Source organism: Rhinolophus sinicus, linkage group LG07 (assembly GCF_036562045.2).
Source record: "Rhinolophus sinicus isolate RSC01 linkage group LG07, ASM3656204v1, whole genome shotgun sequence".
In the NCBI taxonomy this organism is placed as follows: domain Eukaryota; kingdom Metazoa; phylum Chordata; class Mammalia; order Chiroptera; family Rhinolophidae; genus Rhinolophus; species Rhinolophus sinicus.
Window position 1 is genome coordinate 108,519,599 of NC_133757.1, and position 18,263 is coordinate 108,537,861.

Consider the following 18,263-nt stretch of genomic DNA (forward strand, 5'->3'; position numbering starts at 1 on the left):
CGGAGCGTGTAGTTGCAGGGATGTGCGCCGCGAAGTGCGGCGCCCGACGTTTAGGGAGGGGGCGGGGCTTTCGTTTGGCCGCGGTGGGCTCGCTCGCCAGCCGCGGAGGGGTAACTACCTCTGTCGCTTCTCGCGCTGTAGTTCGTCGCATGGACGTGTAGCCATCGAGACAGTTTCCTCGCTCCACTTACCAAGGCGTCTTCCTTTTGGTGATACAAGCGCAAGCTTAGGGCGGTGACTGTCATGCCGAACTCGCGGCCCAGGCCCCGCCGGGGCGCCAGGAGTAGCGCCGGGGCAGCCGGGCGGGACGAGCTGGTATCGCGGTCCTTGCAGAGCGCCGAGCACTGCATGCGCGCCCAGGACTTCGGCACCGCCTATGCCCACTACCTCCTCGTGCTCAGCCTGGCGCCGGAGCTGAAAGACGATGTGAAGGTGATGGGGCCCTTCTTTCTCCCACTTGCGGGCGGATCCTCTGTTCTTTTCGTAAAAACTATATACGTAAATAATTGGGAGAAGGGGGCTAAGGTGGGTGGCTGTGTTTGCTATTAACAGTTACTGTGTAGTCCTGACTCCTTTCTTTTGTGCACACCCACCCCCACCCCATCAGAAAACCCTTCCTGCCCCACCTTCAGAACCTGTCCAGTCTTAGTGCTTCTCACTACTTTCTTCTTTACTATCCTGGTTCGAGCCCCAGTCTTCTCTTGACTGTTGCAGTAGATGTGCAGCTAGGCTTTCTCCTGCAGTCTTACCACAACGCGGCCAGTGTGAATTTTTCATAACAAAAGTCAGATGACATCACTTCCCTATTTCGAAACTTCCTTCTAACTCAAATTCCTAAGGCTATATTGCAGATGAAGCCTCAGGTGATGTCTCTCACCTCCTATATTGAATTCCAGTTCCTGCCTCAGGGCCTTTGCACTTGCCCTTGTTTGTAGAAGACATGTGAGTTTATGGAGTTGAATAAAGTTTAAAATTAGCCTAATCATTTGATGATGCATTCTTTAAGCTTCAGTTGTTGGATTATTTGTTACAGTTGTTGTGTTGAAATGCTGTATATTTTTTCAAGTTATTTTATAAGCTAAATTTCAAAAAATGATTTAATTTTGCATTCAATTATCAGCCTCAAACTACTTTGCTTTATTTCAGTCAGGGTTTCTCTGCCTCAGTACTGTTGACATTTTGAATGGGATGATTCTTTGTCGTGGAGGGTTGTCCTGTGCAGTGTAGCACGTTTAGCAATATTCCTGCTTCCATCCAATAGATATCAGTAGCAGCTAGACATCGGTAATTCACATAAATTTAGGGTAAATTTCAGGACCAGCTGGCTTAAAGGCGGAGAAAAAGTGTAGGCAGCCGTAGAATAAAATGGATCAATCTGAGCGCTATTTCCCTCTGTTCTTTGTTCTGGAACAAAACCTTTCTTATAAGAGTGTGTATTAGCAATATATCTAAGATTCACATTTCAGTGCCTGGCATTCAGTAGGGTTCAGTAACTAACTGTTTCCTGGAGAACAAAGTCCATATTTCTTTGCAAAAGACCCATCTCTTTAGTCTTATTTCCTGCTACTCCCCTTACTTCCTATACCCACACTTCAGCCACAGCAACCTGCTTACCTATTGATTGATTCCCTGATCCATTTCATATAACTGTACCTTTCCCCCCTCACACCCTGGAATCGTCTTCCCTATTCTTTCCTTCATCACGGCTCAGTTTCAGGTATCAACTCTTCTGTATAAAATATGTGAAGATGATGTAAAAAGTGTTCATGATAAACCTGGAATCACTAAATCCTTCTCTCATTCCACTGTGTTGCAGTGTGGAGAATGTCTGTGTGGAGGGATTTATAATTGGAGTGAAGGTGACAGTGCAAAGGCTATTGCTATAGCCCAGCGAGTGGTTACAAGGGTCAGATTCTGGTGTAACACTCGGGATGTACAGGACGTGACAGATTTAAAGATATGAGAGAATTGGCTGGGTTTGAAACCAATTGTGTTGGAGTTAGGGTACCATTATAAGATGACTTCATGATTTGTGGTTGGGTGGTTCCTTAACTTTATATCCTGTGTGAGAGGAATATGATGGGTTCAGTTTAGAACATTTTTCTCAAAATTGTATGTTAAAATTCCCTCTAGAGGCCTCTGTGAGGCTAGGAACAGGATTTGTGTTGTTCATTGCTATGCTTTGCACACTTTGCGCACTGAGGGCGCATTCCTGGTTGAGATTACTGATAGGAAGTTGTCTATGAGTGAGGGTCAGAAGAGAGGGTCTTGATTAGAGATGTAGATGTGAGTCATCAGCACATAGCTGATGGTTCATGCACTGGGGATGGATGGATGGGAAAAGACAGCCAAGGACCAACTCCTAAAACGAAGGAGCCCACAAAAAAGAAGTAGGTGGAGAATGCGAAAAGGCAGCTAAGAATGGAGAGAGTTTAAAGAGTGGTCCAACTGTCTAATTCTGCATCTTATTACCATGAAAGTGCTACAACTTATTCATTTATGTATTTGTTTAGCAAAGAGCGCCTTTTAAAGTTAAATAAAATTTAAGATGATCGCTCAATAATAGTTAAGTTTTATTCTCTGTGGAATCTTCAACCAGTGTTATGTATATTCTTGCATCATTTTTATTATTGACTAATTTACTGTTTTTTCTTTTGTAAAGGAAACTTTTCAGTATACGCTCTTCAGGTGGGCTGAAGAGCTCGATGCTCTCAATAGAACACAAGACTTACTTGGTTGCTATGAGCAAGCCTTGGAACTATTTCCTGATGATGAAGTGATTTGCAATAGTATGGGGGAGCATCTCTTCAGGTGGGTAGCGATTTCATATTACTTGTTAAGAATTATTCTGGATCAGGGATAAATTGGAAAGTAATTTGAACAGGGAAAGTTTAACATAAAGAATTAATAACTATAACAGGATCAGAGTAATGAGGGATTGGCTAGTAAGCTATAAAGAGAACTCAGAAGAATACAGGAATAGCAGATATAATATGTAATAACAGAGCAATTTGAATATTATATAATATATGCATAATAGCCACTACCCCAGGGCTGAGACAGAGTATCAGGGAAGATTCCAACTCCTTACTAGGAGGTCTGAGATCCAGACCTTGTTGGGAAGGACATAGAAGGATGGCACAGGATGGCAGAGAATTCACTGTGGTACCTTGCCAGGGAACTTATAAATCTGTTGTCTGGAACTTGCCAGAAATTTGCCTTTGGAATTGCTTTCTGTTCTCCAGAGAAAGTTTATAATTAGGAAAACTGGTAAAAATCAAAATTTTTTGTTTTGATAAATCTGGTATCTGCTTTTTATGAAGGAAAGGGAGAATTCTTGTTTAAGAAACACCGTTAGAATGCCCCGCTCTGGATAGTAAGATCATTTTACATGTTCTAGCAGTTGTTCTCTTATTTTATTGCTTTGCTCATTTGGTCATACTAAGTTTTTTCCTATGAAAAGTTGTATATAAGAAATACCTTTATCAAACTTTTATTGGTAAGCCTCAGTAATATAACGGCTAATACCACTTAATAGTCTTAATCGAAATGACCTGGGGAGGTGAAATGAGTACTCCTTTAAGAGACAGGTATTTGATAGTTTCTAGTTGTAGAATATGATAATAACTGAGAAAAGAAGGCAGATTGTCCGTTTGTTCACATGGACAGCTAACCTGATCCAGATATACAAAGTCCATGTCATGCGGGAGACCCTGCTCGCTGCGCCATTTGTCATGCAGGGAGGCCTGCGGGGTCTCTGCTCCCGCTCCCCACACAAGAACGCAGGACATGGTGAGGCCGAAAAGGAACACCCACGGAGCCATAGGTAGGGGAGTCATACCACTATATTCTCTCTGGCAGCACTATACTCTCACTGGAGGCTGGATCCACACTGTCCGCAAACCGCCATCCACGCTTGCCAGCCCAGCCGCCATCTTCTTGCTAGCCCCATTCTTTCTCTTCTCCCTTCTCTTCCTCGTAGCCACAGCAGTTATATTGTGGCCAATGGCTCACTGGTTACAGCTGACGGCCAACTAGCCACAGCTGATGGCCATGCAATCACAGTTGGCCATTTACTACCTGAGCCAGCACCTGTCTATGTGAGGCCGAGAGCCTGGAAACCACTCTCTGGGGCTCTGCCCCCACAGTCCATCTCTACAAGTTAACAACTGTTTTCCATTTAAATGAAATTTAATTCATTTCAAAATATTTTTAAATAATTCCTCAAATTAGTTAGAAATTTATAATTTAATTTCAAGGTTTTCTTTAGTTCTTCAGTTTATGTGAGTGGAGTTACTCTGTAGGATTCAGTTATATTTCCAGATTATACACATGTCATGATCATAATGTTATAAGACTTACGTTTCAGGACAAACTCAACAGGAAATTGGAGAGCTACACACTTTTGGCAGCTTGTAACTGTCGGTGGCCTATTGTTGTAAGACATTAGTCTGAGCAATTACGAATCATTGAGACTGAAAATACTTGGTGTTAATTTGCTTTGGGGAGATGTAACTACGTAACATTTTGAGTTCATACACAGGCAGTTCAGAATTTGTGACAGTATGTACGCGGCTTTTGTTATACGGTTTACTTTTGTTCTCTAGGACAGTGGTTATTAGCTTTTATTCAACTCTACTTTTCTCATCAAAACAGTGATGACTTGCTCCCCACCAAGAGAATCATTGTTCCAGGAGAAAAAGATATGCACAGTAAATGATAGTTTTCTTTCCTGACATTTATTTGTGAAATAAAATTTGTGTCTGGAATGTGTCAACTTTACAACCTGTGTTAGTCAAACAGCATCAGATTTAAACAAAATATATTTATGAATCAGGAAGTTAACGTCTTTTTTTTCTTTGAAAGAAAAAATGGTGTGATCACTTCTTTAGGTATATAAACGTTGAACAACTATGGAGTACACCTGAAACTGATAAAACGGTGTATATTAGCTATATTTTTTTAATAAAAATCTTAAAAAGAAAAATCGTGTTCTTATAGTTTGTTGATGTTGACACACATGTTGAGTCTTTTATTGTGAGGTATAGGTTAATTGACTGGATCATTTAATTTTTAGATTATCATTGCCATTTAAGAAAACGGAATAATATATTAAGGATCAAGACTAAGAGAAGCACAAACCTAGGAAATTATTAGGAGCAGGTTTGGCATTGATTCAACAGATTATTGATTTAAAAATATAAATAGCAGTTTGACAGTGCAGTAAATCCAAGCGTGTGATCAGGGAACTCACTTGTTGACCAGTGTGAACCAGTTTGGGTGCTGCTGAAATCTGATGTGTGAGCTGCGTACTAACTTTGGGTACTACAACTGTATTCGGTCTACACATGATTAGGAGGGGCACGGGGGTGGGGGGGCGGGGAGGCGCGCGGAGTTCTTCACCCTGAATAGTTTAAGAAGCACTGTTCTAGACGGTTTGATAGTTTTTCTTGCTGTTGATTTTTTCCAAAGCATTTAGCTTAGAAACAATGGCTCTCTTTTTGCAGTGATACTTATTTCATTTCTGTAATATTTAAGTAAAATATATAATTATAGTAACAAGCACAACTGCTGTAAACTGATCTGGCAGCACGTCAAGCTGATTCTAGATGACTGTCTGACCTGATGAGTTCCTGTGACAAAGGATGCAGGCACGCCAGCGCGGAGCCTGCTAGCCATCGGCGTTGGTCTGTTTTACAGAGAGAATGGTTTGTAGAAAGCACTGGTGTTCTAGTATGTTGGTTAAACGCAGGATGTCTTTGAAAGCTGCTATACTATAATACAATAGGAATGTATAGTCAGGTACTTGGTAGTCTCCTGGAATGCATAAACACAGGTGTTCAGACAAGAAAGAAGTGAGCGAGGATTGCAGTCCTCACCAGAGACTTCCCACAGGAGGTGGCACTTCAGTTGGTTAGGGTTCGGGTGCTGGTGCGAGATCTCAGGCCAGATGAATGGCGTGAACAAAAGCCCTGTAATTGATGGTGGATAATTGAATATTTTGTCATTTTTTACTCTAGGATGGGCTTTAGAGATGAAGCAGCTGGGTATTTTCATAAAGCAGTGAAGCTAAACCCTGATTTCAGTGATGCAAAGGAGAATTTTTATCGTGTTGCAAACTGGTTGGTGGAACGCTGGCACTTTATCATGCTTAATGACACCAAAAGGAATACGATTTATAATGCAGCCATCCAAAAGGCAGTTTGTTTGGGCTCCAAAAGTGTTTTGGACATCGGAGCAGGAACTGGAATACTAAGGTTTGTTGTTTTAATAGCATGTTAGTGTATACTAATGTAAATTAAAGTTTGTACTAAATATGGAATATTTAACTGCAATTTAAAAACAGTTTAATTTATTTCTTGTTAAGATTATTCATGCAGCTATTGTATTTTTCACTATCTTTTTGCTGTATCAAAAACTGGACATAACTACAAAGAAAACTTGGGGGTTATTGAAATTTTGCATAATGAATTTTAATAGTATTTTTTACATATTAATGCTTCTGATTGAATCTAGTTGTTTAAATATATTAGCATTCTTCATACCAATTGTATCTTAATAGGGTGGATGTCATGATGTATTGTCTGATTAGTTTCTTAACAAGAATATTAGTTAATTTTTTAATGTGGAATGAATAATGGTTGTGTTAAAGAATAAAAAGGAAAACCCATGTTTAAGTATCATAATACCACTAAAATTTGAAAAAATACAGTGGATTATTTTTTATTGATGGAGCACTGTTTCCCCTTACAGCATGTTTGCTAAAAAAGCTGGAGCGCACTCAGTGTATGCCTGTGAGTTATCCAAGACCATGTATGAACTTGCCTGTGATGTAGTGGCAGCAAACCAGATGGAAGCAGGGATCACACTCTTACATATGAAGTCGCTTGACATAGAAATTCCAAAACACATTCCTGAAAGGTATTGTAATGTAAACTAATTTTAGTGTTTATAATCCGCTGTTTTATTTTTTAAAAATTAAGATACATTTCTAGCTTCTAATCCAAACAAAAATGCTAAAACCATTATATTGTAAAGAGTTGGATATAGGCTAGTTTAGCATAAGATGGATTTTCATAAGGTCATATTCTTGATAAAAAAAATATTAAAAGACCTTGAGAAAAATTTGTGGCAAGGAACTTAATAATCTTGACTTTTAGCAAGTTACTTTACCTTTGTTCATTTCAATGTTCTAGCTGCAGAAAACGGATAATACCTCCTATGTGGTCGATCAGTATTTAAAAATGGTACTTAAAAAATGATACGTGAGTTGATCAGGCTTGATGGACTTCATCACTTTTTGTGTTAATATCGTTGGCTAAAATAAAAGCTTTGGAAGTGTCACAAAGGTGATGGAATTTTAGAGCTGGAAGGGATTTAAAATCATTTGGTCCAACACTTATTTTAGATACAGAGTTTTCTCTATGTAGTGCTTATTTTACTACCTCTCCTGGGCAGTCTGTCTTCTCATCTTAGTTAATGATACTGTGTTGTCATTTGGATTATGATTTTTAATAGTCATCCATATATGTATAATAGTATTTATATTTACAGCATACTTGTGGTTTTCAATGGTCTCTACATTTGTTTTATTAGAAAGAAGTCCTATTAGATTGTTGAAGCAGATATTATACTCATTTTATAGAAATAGTGTCCTGAATTGTTTTATTCTGCTCAGTCCACTGTAACAAAATAATGCAGACTAGGTGTCTTAACAGATATTTTTTCAGAGTTCTTGAGGCTAGAAGTCTATGATCAAGGGAGCCGGCAAGATTGATTTCTAATGAGGGTTCTTCCTGGCTTGCCTTCCTGCCATGTCCTTGCATGACCTTTCCTCTGTGCATGTGAGGAGAGGGAGAAAGATTCCTGGTGGCTCTTCCACTTTTATACAGACACCAGTTCTATGAGATTAGGGCTTTGCCCTTCTCATTTACTTACTTACCTCCTAAAGACCCTCTCTGCAAAGAGTCACACTGCGGGTTAGGACTGCAACATGAATTTTGGTGGTACACAATTCAGTCCATTGCATGACTCAAAGTTACCTTAATTTAATCTACCTTTTTCTCCCAGATAGTGTTGTAGAAAGATCTCCTGGCTTTGAATAAGGAGATACTGATTCCAGTACAGACTCCATTATTAATTTATTTTGACTTGAACAAATCTAGAGACTTGAAGATGTTGGACTAGATGATTTGAGGTACCTTCCACTAAATGTACACAGCCATAAATATTTATGTGGTTTAGGCACTGTGGGGACACCAAGGTTGTTTTTGTTCTCAAGGCACCTATAATCGAGATGGGAAAATAAGAAATAGTCATGATTTTTTTTTTCAATCTTCTCACTGCACAAATGAATGCTATTGGCAGTAAGTGCTAAAGAAGTTCAGAGAAGGGAGACTTTTTTTGGTGTCTTTGAGTGAAATTTGCTAGAAAGAAAGGACAAAATCAGAGCTCTGTGGACTAGACTTTCATGAAAACTCGCATATAGTGGGTAAAGGAAGAGAAATAATAAAAGAGATACAAAGTGTAAGAGGTAAACATGGATAATGAAGGTAGAGAAGGATTTTGAGATGCAGAGCTTCTCACCTGTATTAAATATTATTTGTAGATCAAGGAAAATGAAAACTGAGAAAGATTATTCATTTTGATAAGTAGGGGAGTCATTGACAATAGTGTTTTTATAGACTGTTGGGGATAGAAGTTCAATTACTCAGTGTTAAGGAGGGGAGCTGGTAAAGGTGATGGGTATAAACCATTCTTGAGGATTTAGGCAATGAAGGAATAATCCGAGTAGGTGCAGGGTCAAGTGAAGGTGTGCCTGCCCCTTCCCCCAACCGGAAGTAGAGAGCAGAAGTGGCCTGAGGAACAGTAGAATCAAGTTCCTCAAGATTCAAGAGTAGATACTAAAAATGAAATGTATTAGAAAACGTTTACGTATGGGCTTTTTCTCTAATATACTCTTCCTTCTCTCAGCTTTGACATCTTTATATAAACAGCGTGATATTTTACTTACATATATCTTTAAAAAATCATTCTATAGAGTGTCCCTAGTTGTAACCGAAACTGTCGATGCAGGTTTATTTGGAGAAGGAATTGTGGAGAGTTTGATTCACGCATGGGAACATTTACTTTTGCAGCCAAAGGTAAGCGGCATGAAAAGACTTAAATTGTATTAAGAATTCGTTATTTTAACAGATATTTATTGAGCCCCTAGCACATTGGCAAAGCTGTATGAAATACATCCCACCATCAAGGTACATAGTGTGTAGTTAGAAAAAATCGGTGCAAATACAAACATTTAATAACATAACGTAATGTGCACCTGCGTGCCCAAGTGGGGTGTGCAGGCAAAAAATACTCCCGAAGGGAAGTCACAGGAATTGAGGTTACATTATGAAGGACTGACTGTGGAATTCTCGAGTAGGGTTGAAAAAGGGAAATACTTTCAATCTCACAGCACTCACTGCTTGGATTTGTGGCGTATTATCAAAAGGGAGTGTAGTGATAGCTGGCATGGTACGGTTTTAAGGTATTCGTTGAATCCAGGCCACTGAGTTGACAGGACTAACTCGTATAATTGCCAAATTATATTTTTCATTAAAATTCTCTCAGTGGCTCATAAGTTGTAGATTTGGTTTATATAATACATATTATGAATGAAAAGGTTTTAACGTGGTAAGAAGTCACTACTTACACAAAACGATTTGGATTTAAAATAGCTTATTAAAGGTTGAAAAGAAGGGCAGTTTGTTTTTAAGTAGGTAATGATGATTTTGACTTCTCAAAGTCATACCAATACTCTTGCTGTATGCAGGCTTATAGACTTACAGCTCCCCCTTCCCTTCATCCCTTTCTATTTATACTGTTAAAAAATATATATGAATATATATTATATATATGTATAACATATATACATACGTATAGCAATGAAAAGAAACTTTTTGAAGAAAAAAACCCTTAACCTGTTTATTCTTACCTATTGTTGTTTTTTCTTACTAATTTTCATAGCTTGTCATCATACATATTTTTGCATACATATAATTGAATATAATTTTATTGTTACATTTTTAGACCAAAGGTGACAATGATAATTGTGAAAAGTATGGGAAAGTTATACCAGCAAGTGCTGTTATCTTTGGGATGGCAGTAGAATGTGCAGAGATAAGGAGATATCATAGGTAAGTGATTAAATGGTAAATTTCTAAAAGTCTTAATTTTAAGTAGACTGTACTTTAGAGGTTCTTCGATGAATATTTGTATGAGAATTTGTAGTTTTCTGACTTTTAAATTCATGATGTTTATTCTAGTCTAAATTTTTTTTTCTGATTTTTAACTTTCTTTTAAAATAGGACTCTAGTATTAAAACCAGCTTTCAGTTTTCTACTGGAAAATTATTTTTGATACAACTCAGTATCTTTTTGTAATAGATTCATGTACAAAAATATTAAGTTCAGACTTATTTTAGTTGAAAGTGAAATAAAAATTACCAATGTGAAAATAGTTTTATTTTTAATTTATTTCCCCCATTCCTTCTTCTTAATAGTTTCATTAATACTACCGTGTTTCCCCAAAAATAAGACCTAGCTGGACCATCAACTCTAATGCGTCTTTTGGAGCAAAAATTAACATATGACCCGGTCTTATATTGCATTACATTATATAAGACTGGGTCTTATATTGTAGTAAAACAAGACCGGGTCTTATATTAATGTTTGCTCCAAGAGACGCATTAGAGCTGATGGTCCAGTGAGGTCTTATTTTCGGGGAAACACGGTATACTCTTTTGAGATTGTGAGATTTACTTATCAACTCTGATACAGATGAAAATGTTTGTAGTTACAGAAGCTTCTTGGTAACAGTTTTTTTCTTGAACATTAATGAATGGTTTTTTTGGTTTGTTTGTTTGTTTTTTTTTTTGGTAAAATACTGATTCATATTTTTTTAAAGACTTTTTAAGCGGGCACCCCCTTCCAATAACCTATTAGTGGTAATTGAAATATAAATATTTTAGGAAATACTGATGAGTAAAAGAATAAACTAAAAATCATTCTGATAATTGCTGTAGATAACTACTGTTTATCCTTGTTGTATAGTCTTCCTTCCACTTTTCTATGCATACTACAGGGTGATAAGTAAAAATATTTTGTGATTGGTAGAGCACAGGGAATCAACAAAACAGATAGTGGTCTTAATGAGCAGATTGGCTGAATTAGAGTGCACTGTTTGAGTGTCAGCTCTGTGTAAGTAAATGTGTTTGTGTATAAATTTAATTTTGTTTCAGAAGTAACAGTAAATATATTTGCTTTTTCATTGTGAGCCTCTTTATGTTGATAGATTTACTTCATGATTTTTAAAAATCAATTTCCTAGTGTAGTTCCCAGAATTTAGAATTTTTAGGTTGCTTCCACTTTTCTGCTTTTAAAAACAAGTGTAAATATCTTTGTATTTATGTCCTAGTGGACTTGTCTTTATTGTTTCTTAGGATAACTACCTTAATAAAGAACCACTGAGTTGAAGTGTATGTATATTTTTCAGGCTATAAAGACACATTGCTCAATTGCCCACCAAAAAACTAGGTTGTAGCTCCTTGAGATTTCTTGCTATAACGTATTTCTAGACTTCTTTCCCTCCATAGTTTTTCTTTATATTTTATTTTTATAGAAAAATCACTAAAATCGTTTGCCTAGTGAAGTAGAAATTAAATGACTGGTATCTACCATTTCAAAAAATCTGCCATTCCTTCTTCACTGACTCATTTATATAGCAAATGAGTGTCTGACTGTACAACAGAAGCACCAGAGGAACTTCTGTAAAAATAAAAATGCCATACATTCTGTTTGAGTAGGTATGGCTGAGTAGGGCCCCTATAAATATCATAAATATTACCATTTGGCACCTAATCACTTGCATCTTATGTTCATCTGAACAAACAAATGTTTTAGGAATAGCCAAGAAAACTATTGAAACTTGCCTTGCTGGATATGAAAACTAGAAATAAAAAGCGTTCATGTATTGATGTAGAAAGAGAAAAATAGATCAGTGGAACACAATAAGGAATCCAGATATAGACCTTTGAATTTATAGGGGATTTAGTACCTGGTACAGGTTTGGTGTTTCAGATCAGTGGACAGGGATAAATTATTCAGTAAATGGAGATAGTATGCTTTATTTGGGGGAAAAAAGTTAGATCCTTACTTTTAAATCCAGATGAATTAAATATCTAAGTGTAAAAAATTCATTAAGTGTGAAGGCTTTCTAAAGAAAAATACACGTTCTAGAAGCCATGAAAGTCTGACAAATTTGACCATATTAAAAAATTTGAAAAAAGTCCATCTGGTGAAAGACAGTATAAAGTTAAAAGGCAGGTGACATATATAAAAATTTGTAACTTTTAAATCAAAGCATAAATATATTTGTCTATTAATCAGAAAAATGGAAATTACATCCATAGGGTAATATTTTTTAACTGTTTATATTAGCAAATACTAAAAATGATATCCTGTTTTCTTATAGTTGTGTGGAAAATGTATACACTGTTCGTGCAACATTTTAATAGCTCAGTTTGGCATTATCTAACAAAACTAAAGATGTGTATAGTCCTTGACCTAGCATTTCCACTTTTGATAATCTGTGCTGATAAATACTCATACATGTGTGCAATGAATGTAAAAAGGATGCTTACAGTAACACTAGTTGGAAAAATTAAAACAAAAAACCATCTGAATGTTTATCAATAAGAAAATATTTTAGTAAAACATTCACCTAGTGTAATACTTTGCAAATATCAGAAAGAATTAGTCAAGATACATGTACATTCATGGAAGTTCACAATATACTATTAGTGAAAAACACAAGGCATAATGAGCGTACATAATACTAGGAGCAGGGAGCATACATAGTACTCAAATCTTGGTTTCTAAATGCCATTTATCACCAAAAGGAACTATGTATGCACCCTTGGAGAAATGGCTGCTTCCAGGACTGGGGCTGGACAAAGTCAAGAGGACCCTGGAACATGTTGAGTGTTGGGAGTGTTAAAAGGACACAGGAGTATGTTTGGAAGTGTCTCCCACTGGCCAAATCTGGGACAATTTAAACACCAAAATGCGTAAGAGGTGTTATGCATTAAAACGTATTGAGTAAAATAGGAATCCATGAGTCTCTACTTACAATAAATAGATCAATAAATACATCAGTGGGATAAAAAGACAACTCTTCCTTATAGTAGAATGCTAATTCAAAATGCATAATAGATGACACAGAATTGCTATTTGCAATCCTCATGAAAAGATGCAGGCAAGAATTATGAATGGATGCTAAATCAAAGGGAAGAATTTGATGAGGATCAGTGTATTTATATAGTTTCAAAGTATCTCCTCACAAATAACCTATTAATTACAAAAGGAAAAGTGTTAAGTATACAGGGAAGAAATCACAGAACATTTTAACCAAGTGATCAAAATTAACATCAACGCTAAAATTCCTCCAAATTTGAAACTTTGAGGATGTTGTCACGTATGTACTATTATATCTAAAATGTATAACCTGTACCTAAATGTGAGGAAACCTCAGACAAACCCAGGTTGGGGGCCATCCTATAAAATAAGTGGCCTGCCTTCTTCAAAAGTGTTAATGTTGTAAGAGACAAAGCAAGGATGAACTGTTCCACATAAAGGAGATTAAAGACACAGGACAGCTAAATTGAAATCATGATTCCTGTATCAGGGAGAAAAAAATATACAGGACATTTTTGACTTATTGATTCATTTGACAAATATAGAATATGGAATGAAGATTAGATAATACTGCATTTGATAACTATTGTGATTAAGAAAATAATTCCGTTTATAATAAAGATAACACTGAAGTATCTATTAAGGGAGAAATGAGCGTGATGAATGCAACCTACTCAAATGGTTCAGAAGAAAGAATACATATGGAGAGAAGAGAATGTGATGAACTAAATGTAGCACAATATTAAAAAAATTGATGAGTCCAGTTAAAGAATGTGGGAGTTCTTTAGACTATCCAAGAAACTTTTCTATACATTTGAAATCATTTTCAAAATAAAGAGTTAAGAGCAGAGGGAAATATGTAAATGTCTGAGCAATATAAATACATACTATTACACACATAAATATAAAGATAAAAGATGTGAAAGGATACACATCAAACTTAACGGCGAAAAAATGGGGAGGAAGGAGTACTGTGAAGGTAGATTGCACTTTTTACGATACTGTTTGCAAGTTTTGACAATAACTTTATATTCATGTATTTTGTAAGACGAAAAGAACTTATTTGTCACATCCTTTTTGTTTCTATAACTTGTGACTTTTAATTAAGAATTATTAAAATCAATAATTCCATTTGATAATTCATCTTGTGAGAGTATAATAAGATAATTTCTAGAAGTAGACTGTTTGAACTTCTGAAACCCTGTCAAGGCAGATAGACTAATGAATGTCTCCGGGATAAGATGAGGTTGGAGTATTACCTTTTACAAAGTGGTGTTGCTAAAGTGTTCATGAAGTGTTTTTTTAATGTGAACTTTTATTGGCATCAAGCCAATTATAGCAAGTACATAAATTGTAAATTTATGATTTGATGAACTTGCAGGGAGTTGATAGACCTGTGTAACCAGTGCTCAGATCATTACTCCCACCCCAGGGAGTCCTCAGGAAGAAACTCCTGCCAGTTACCAGCGCCCTTCCCCTCCACAAGTAGCCACAGTCTGGCTTCTAACACCATAGCTTATTTTTGCCTGTTTGAATTTCATGCAAATAGAGTAGTACAGTATTTTTTTGTGCGGGGCTTGTTTTGTCCAACACAGCCAGGTTCTTGTGTGTAGTTTGTTCATACTCCTGGCTGTATAGTATGCCATTGTGTGAACACAGCACAATTCATTCGTCCACTCTACAGTTGATGGACATTTAGGTTATATCCAGGTTTGGGGGCATTGGTGATCATACAGCTATAATCATTCTTGAGCATTTTTTTGGTGATGGTGTGCATGCATTCTTGTGTGCCATATTCCCAGAAGTGGAAATGTCAAACACATTGAGGTTCCTAGATTAAGAGTGGATCTGGAATAGGTATGTTCAGCTTGAGTAGGTACAACGAGAGTCTTCCGAAGGGGTGCTATTTATATTCCTGCCAACAGTGCATGAGACTGTAGTCTCACCAACACTTGGTATTGACTATTTCCCCCATTCTGGTGGTTGTGTAGTATGGTTTTAACTTCATTTCCCTGATGACTAATGAATCTGAGCAAGTCTCCATATCCTTATTGTCCATTTAGATATGCTCTTTTGTGAAGTGTCTAAGTCTTCTGTCCATTTTTTTCTTTTTAATTTGTAGGAATTTTAAAATATATTTTGGATATGAGGCCTTTGTTGAATAGATGTATTAACAAATCTATTCAGCAGTTTGCCTTTTTACTTTCTTACTGTGTATCTTTTGATGAGCAGAGGTCCTTAATTTTAATGTAAACCTATTTATCATGTGTTTTCCTTAATAGTTAGTCATTGTATATGTGATTGTGCTTAAGAAATCTTTGTGAAGTTTTATTTCATTTTTATGCTTATTTTTGCTAGATTCAGTATTTGTTGGTGCTACTTGGTTCTAAAAAAGAACCCACTCTTTCTTCCTCCCCCTCTTATTTCCTCTCTCACCAGGGTGGGCATTAAGGACATTGCTGGGATCTGTTTGCCAGCAAACGTGAAATTCCAGAGCCCAGCTTATTCTTCTTCAGATACCGAAGAAACAATTGAACCTTATACGACTGAAAAGATGAGTCGAGTTCCAGGAGGATATGTGGCTTTGACAGAGTGCTTTGAAATTATGACAGTAGACTTCAACAATCTTCAGGTAAAAAAAAAAGATTCAATTACTCTTTCTGAGAATTAAACTTCATCTGCTGTTTAAAATAATTAACACATAGGACAGTCTTATTTTATGAGTTTGTATGGGATTCCACTTACTCTATATAAAGAAAATGATTAAACAGTAACCAGAATTCCTTCATGAAATTATCACTTCAAATACGAAGATAAGTATCCCTAAGATTGGCTGGGAAAGTGTAAGGTGCCAGGTGCTTTCACATGTGTTCTGAGGTCGCTCTGACGATGCAGTAGTTACAGTCTCCTTGTGCTGTACTCATACAGGTGAGGGAGCTGCTGCTCACATTCATTCCCCCCAATTATGCAACGTGTGGAACCGGGACAGGAGTTCTAGCCTAGATGTGTCTGACTTTTCCCTGTGTCATGCTGCCATTTCAAATGAACAGTATTCCTTGAAATGCACAGCAATCTAAATCTCTAGATTGTATGACAATTAGGGTGACCAGCCATCTCTGTTTGCCCAGGACTGAGCCGTTCCTGAGATGTGGAACTTTCAGTTTTGAAACTGGGACAGTCTTGAGCAAACCAGGCCAAGTTGCTCACTCTTGTATATCTAGGTGTGTGTTGCTGGTTGGTGGGAAGACGTGCTGTCGTGTTTCCCCGAAAATAAGACCTGGCCGGACCATCAGCTCTAATGCGTCTTTTGGAGCAAAAATTAATGTAAGACCCAGTATTATATTATTCCCAGCCTTACATTAAAATAAAGCCAGGTATTATATTATATTATATTATATTATATTATATTATATTATATTATATTATATTATATTATATTATATTAATTATATTATATTATATTATATTATATTATATTATATTATATTATAATATATATTTGAGTAGGTCTTATATTAAAATAAGACCGGGTCTTATATTAACTTTTGCTCCAAAAGACGCATTAGAGCTGATGGTCTGGCTAGGTCTTATTTTCGGGGAAACACAGTATGTAAAGAAAAGTGCCCAAAGAAATTGAGAAAAATTACATAGACACCTTCTCTGGAGATCTTTATGTATGGTTCAGTGTTCAAATACATAAGTTTTTTAGATGAAACCTGCTTGGGAACAGCAGACTTTGTTAAGGTCATTTTGGCCTAAGGTTTTCATAATTTAATAAAAGCTTCCACCTATTAATTGTTACTAGGTTTTTCTTGAGGTGGTCTGGAGCTAAATGCACATTTTGGCATTGCTTACTGAGGCTGAGCTTCAAGAGCATTTCTTTTCTAGTACAACATTCCAGTAGAGGACAGTGGGATAGCTGCTAAGGACCCCAAAGCGATCCTTTTGTTCAAGATTTCTTATTTTTTTCTTGGCCGCAATAATAACAACAAAACGTAGTAAGGCTTTAATTTTGAAAGTCATATCTGCCTATTTAACGCTTTCATGTAATACAGAAGAATAGAAAGGAAAAAGAAAAAGTATCTTTCTTCCTTTTTGTAATTTAAGCCTTTATTTCTCCAGGTTAACAGTTTGAAGTGCATGTCTTCAGACTTGCTTTCTATTCTTCTGCACACAAACCCTTTTTACAAAACAAAGCAATCTGTATTGCTTTGCCATTCACTGCCCTCATTCATAGTATATCCTGTACTTCAACAATATGTCATGAACGTCTTTCTACATCAGTAATATGTATCTGCCTCATTGTTTTTAATAGCTGCATGGTATTCCAGGTAATAGATAGAGCTTTCCATCCAGTGTGCCTTAAATGGTTACGGGTGTGCCAAGATATTGATCCCTTACGGCACTGGCAGGACTGAGAACTTAGAGAAGTGGAAAGTGATGTGATATTGGGGCATGTACATATTAAGTATATATAATCCTGTCATTCCCTTTACATTTTTTGTCAGGAACTAAAAAGTCTTGCAACTAAGAAACCTGATAAAATCAGTGTTCCTGTTATTAAAGAAGGCATACTAGACGCTATTGTGGTTTGGTTTGTACTCCAGCTGGATGATGAACACAGTTTATCCACAAGTCCTAGTGAGGAAACATGTTGGGAACAGGCTGTCTACCCCGTACATGACCTTGCAGGTATTATCTTGAGTAATTTTTTTCAAACTTCTCGCTTTAATCCTCTAAGTATTTGAGTGTCAAAAAATTACTTTGAATATGAGTTTTCAATCAAGGAAGATTGGTTAAATCTTTCAGAATTTTTTTTCTTTTTTAAAAGTGGCTTTAAATGATATATGTAGTTGAGAAGAGAGACTAAAACACAACTTTGCTGCATACCACTCAAAAATACCTATGACTAAATCATTTCTTCAGCTCTGATTACTCTAGTTACCAGTAGATAAGAGAAATGCTGGTCCATTTTATATGGAACATAGTGGAAATGTGTTACTGAGTGCAGGAATTTACAGAATCTAA

At 36.6% G+C, this 18,263-nt stretch overlaps 1 protein-coding gene across 1 annotated transcript in view; it reads left to right on the top strand.

Moving 5' to 3' along the window:
* The window catches only part of PRMT9 (protein arginine methyltransferase 9), a 26,043-nt gene continuing 7,780 nt past the window's right edge, over positions 1-18,263 (top strand). Inside the window, exons 1-8 of the mRNA XM_019730732.2 lie at positions 1-432; positions 2,663-2,811; positions 6,021-6,257; positions 6,754-6,921; positions 9,041-9,143; positions 10,072-10,178; positions 15,675-15,867; positions 17,744-17,927. Coding sequence (XP_019586291.2) covers positions 244-432; positions 2,663-2,811; positions 6,021-6,257; positions 6,754-6,921; positions 9,041-9,143; positions 10,072-10,178; positions 15,675-15,867; positions 17,744-17,927 — 1,330 coding nt within the window. The 5' untranslated portion in view covers positions 1-243. The remainder of the gene's footprint in view (positions 433-2,662; positions 2,812-6,020; positions 6,258-6,753; positions 6,922-9,040; positions 9,144-10,071; positions 10,179-15,674; positions 15,868-17,743; positions 17,928-18,263) is intronic.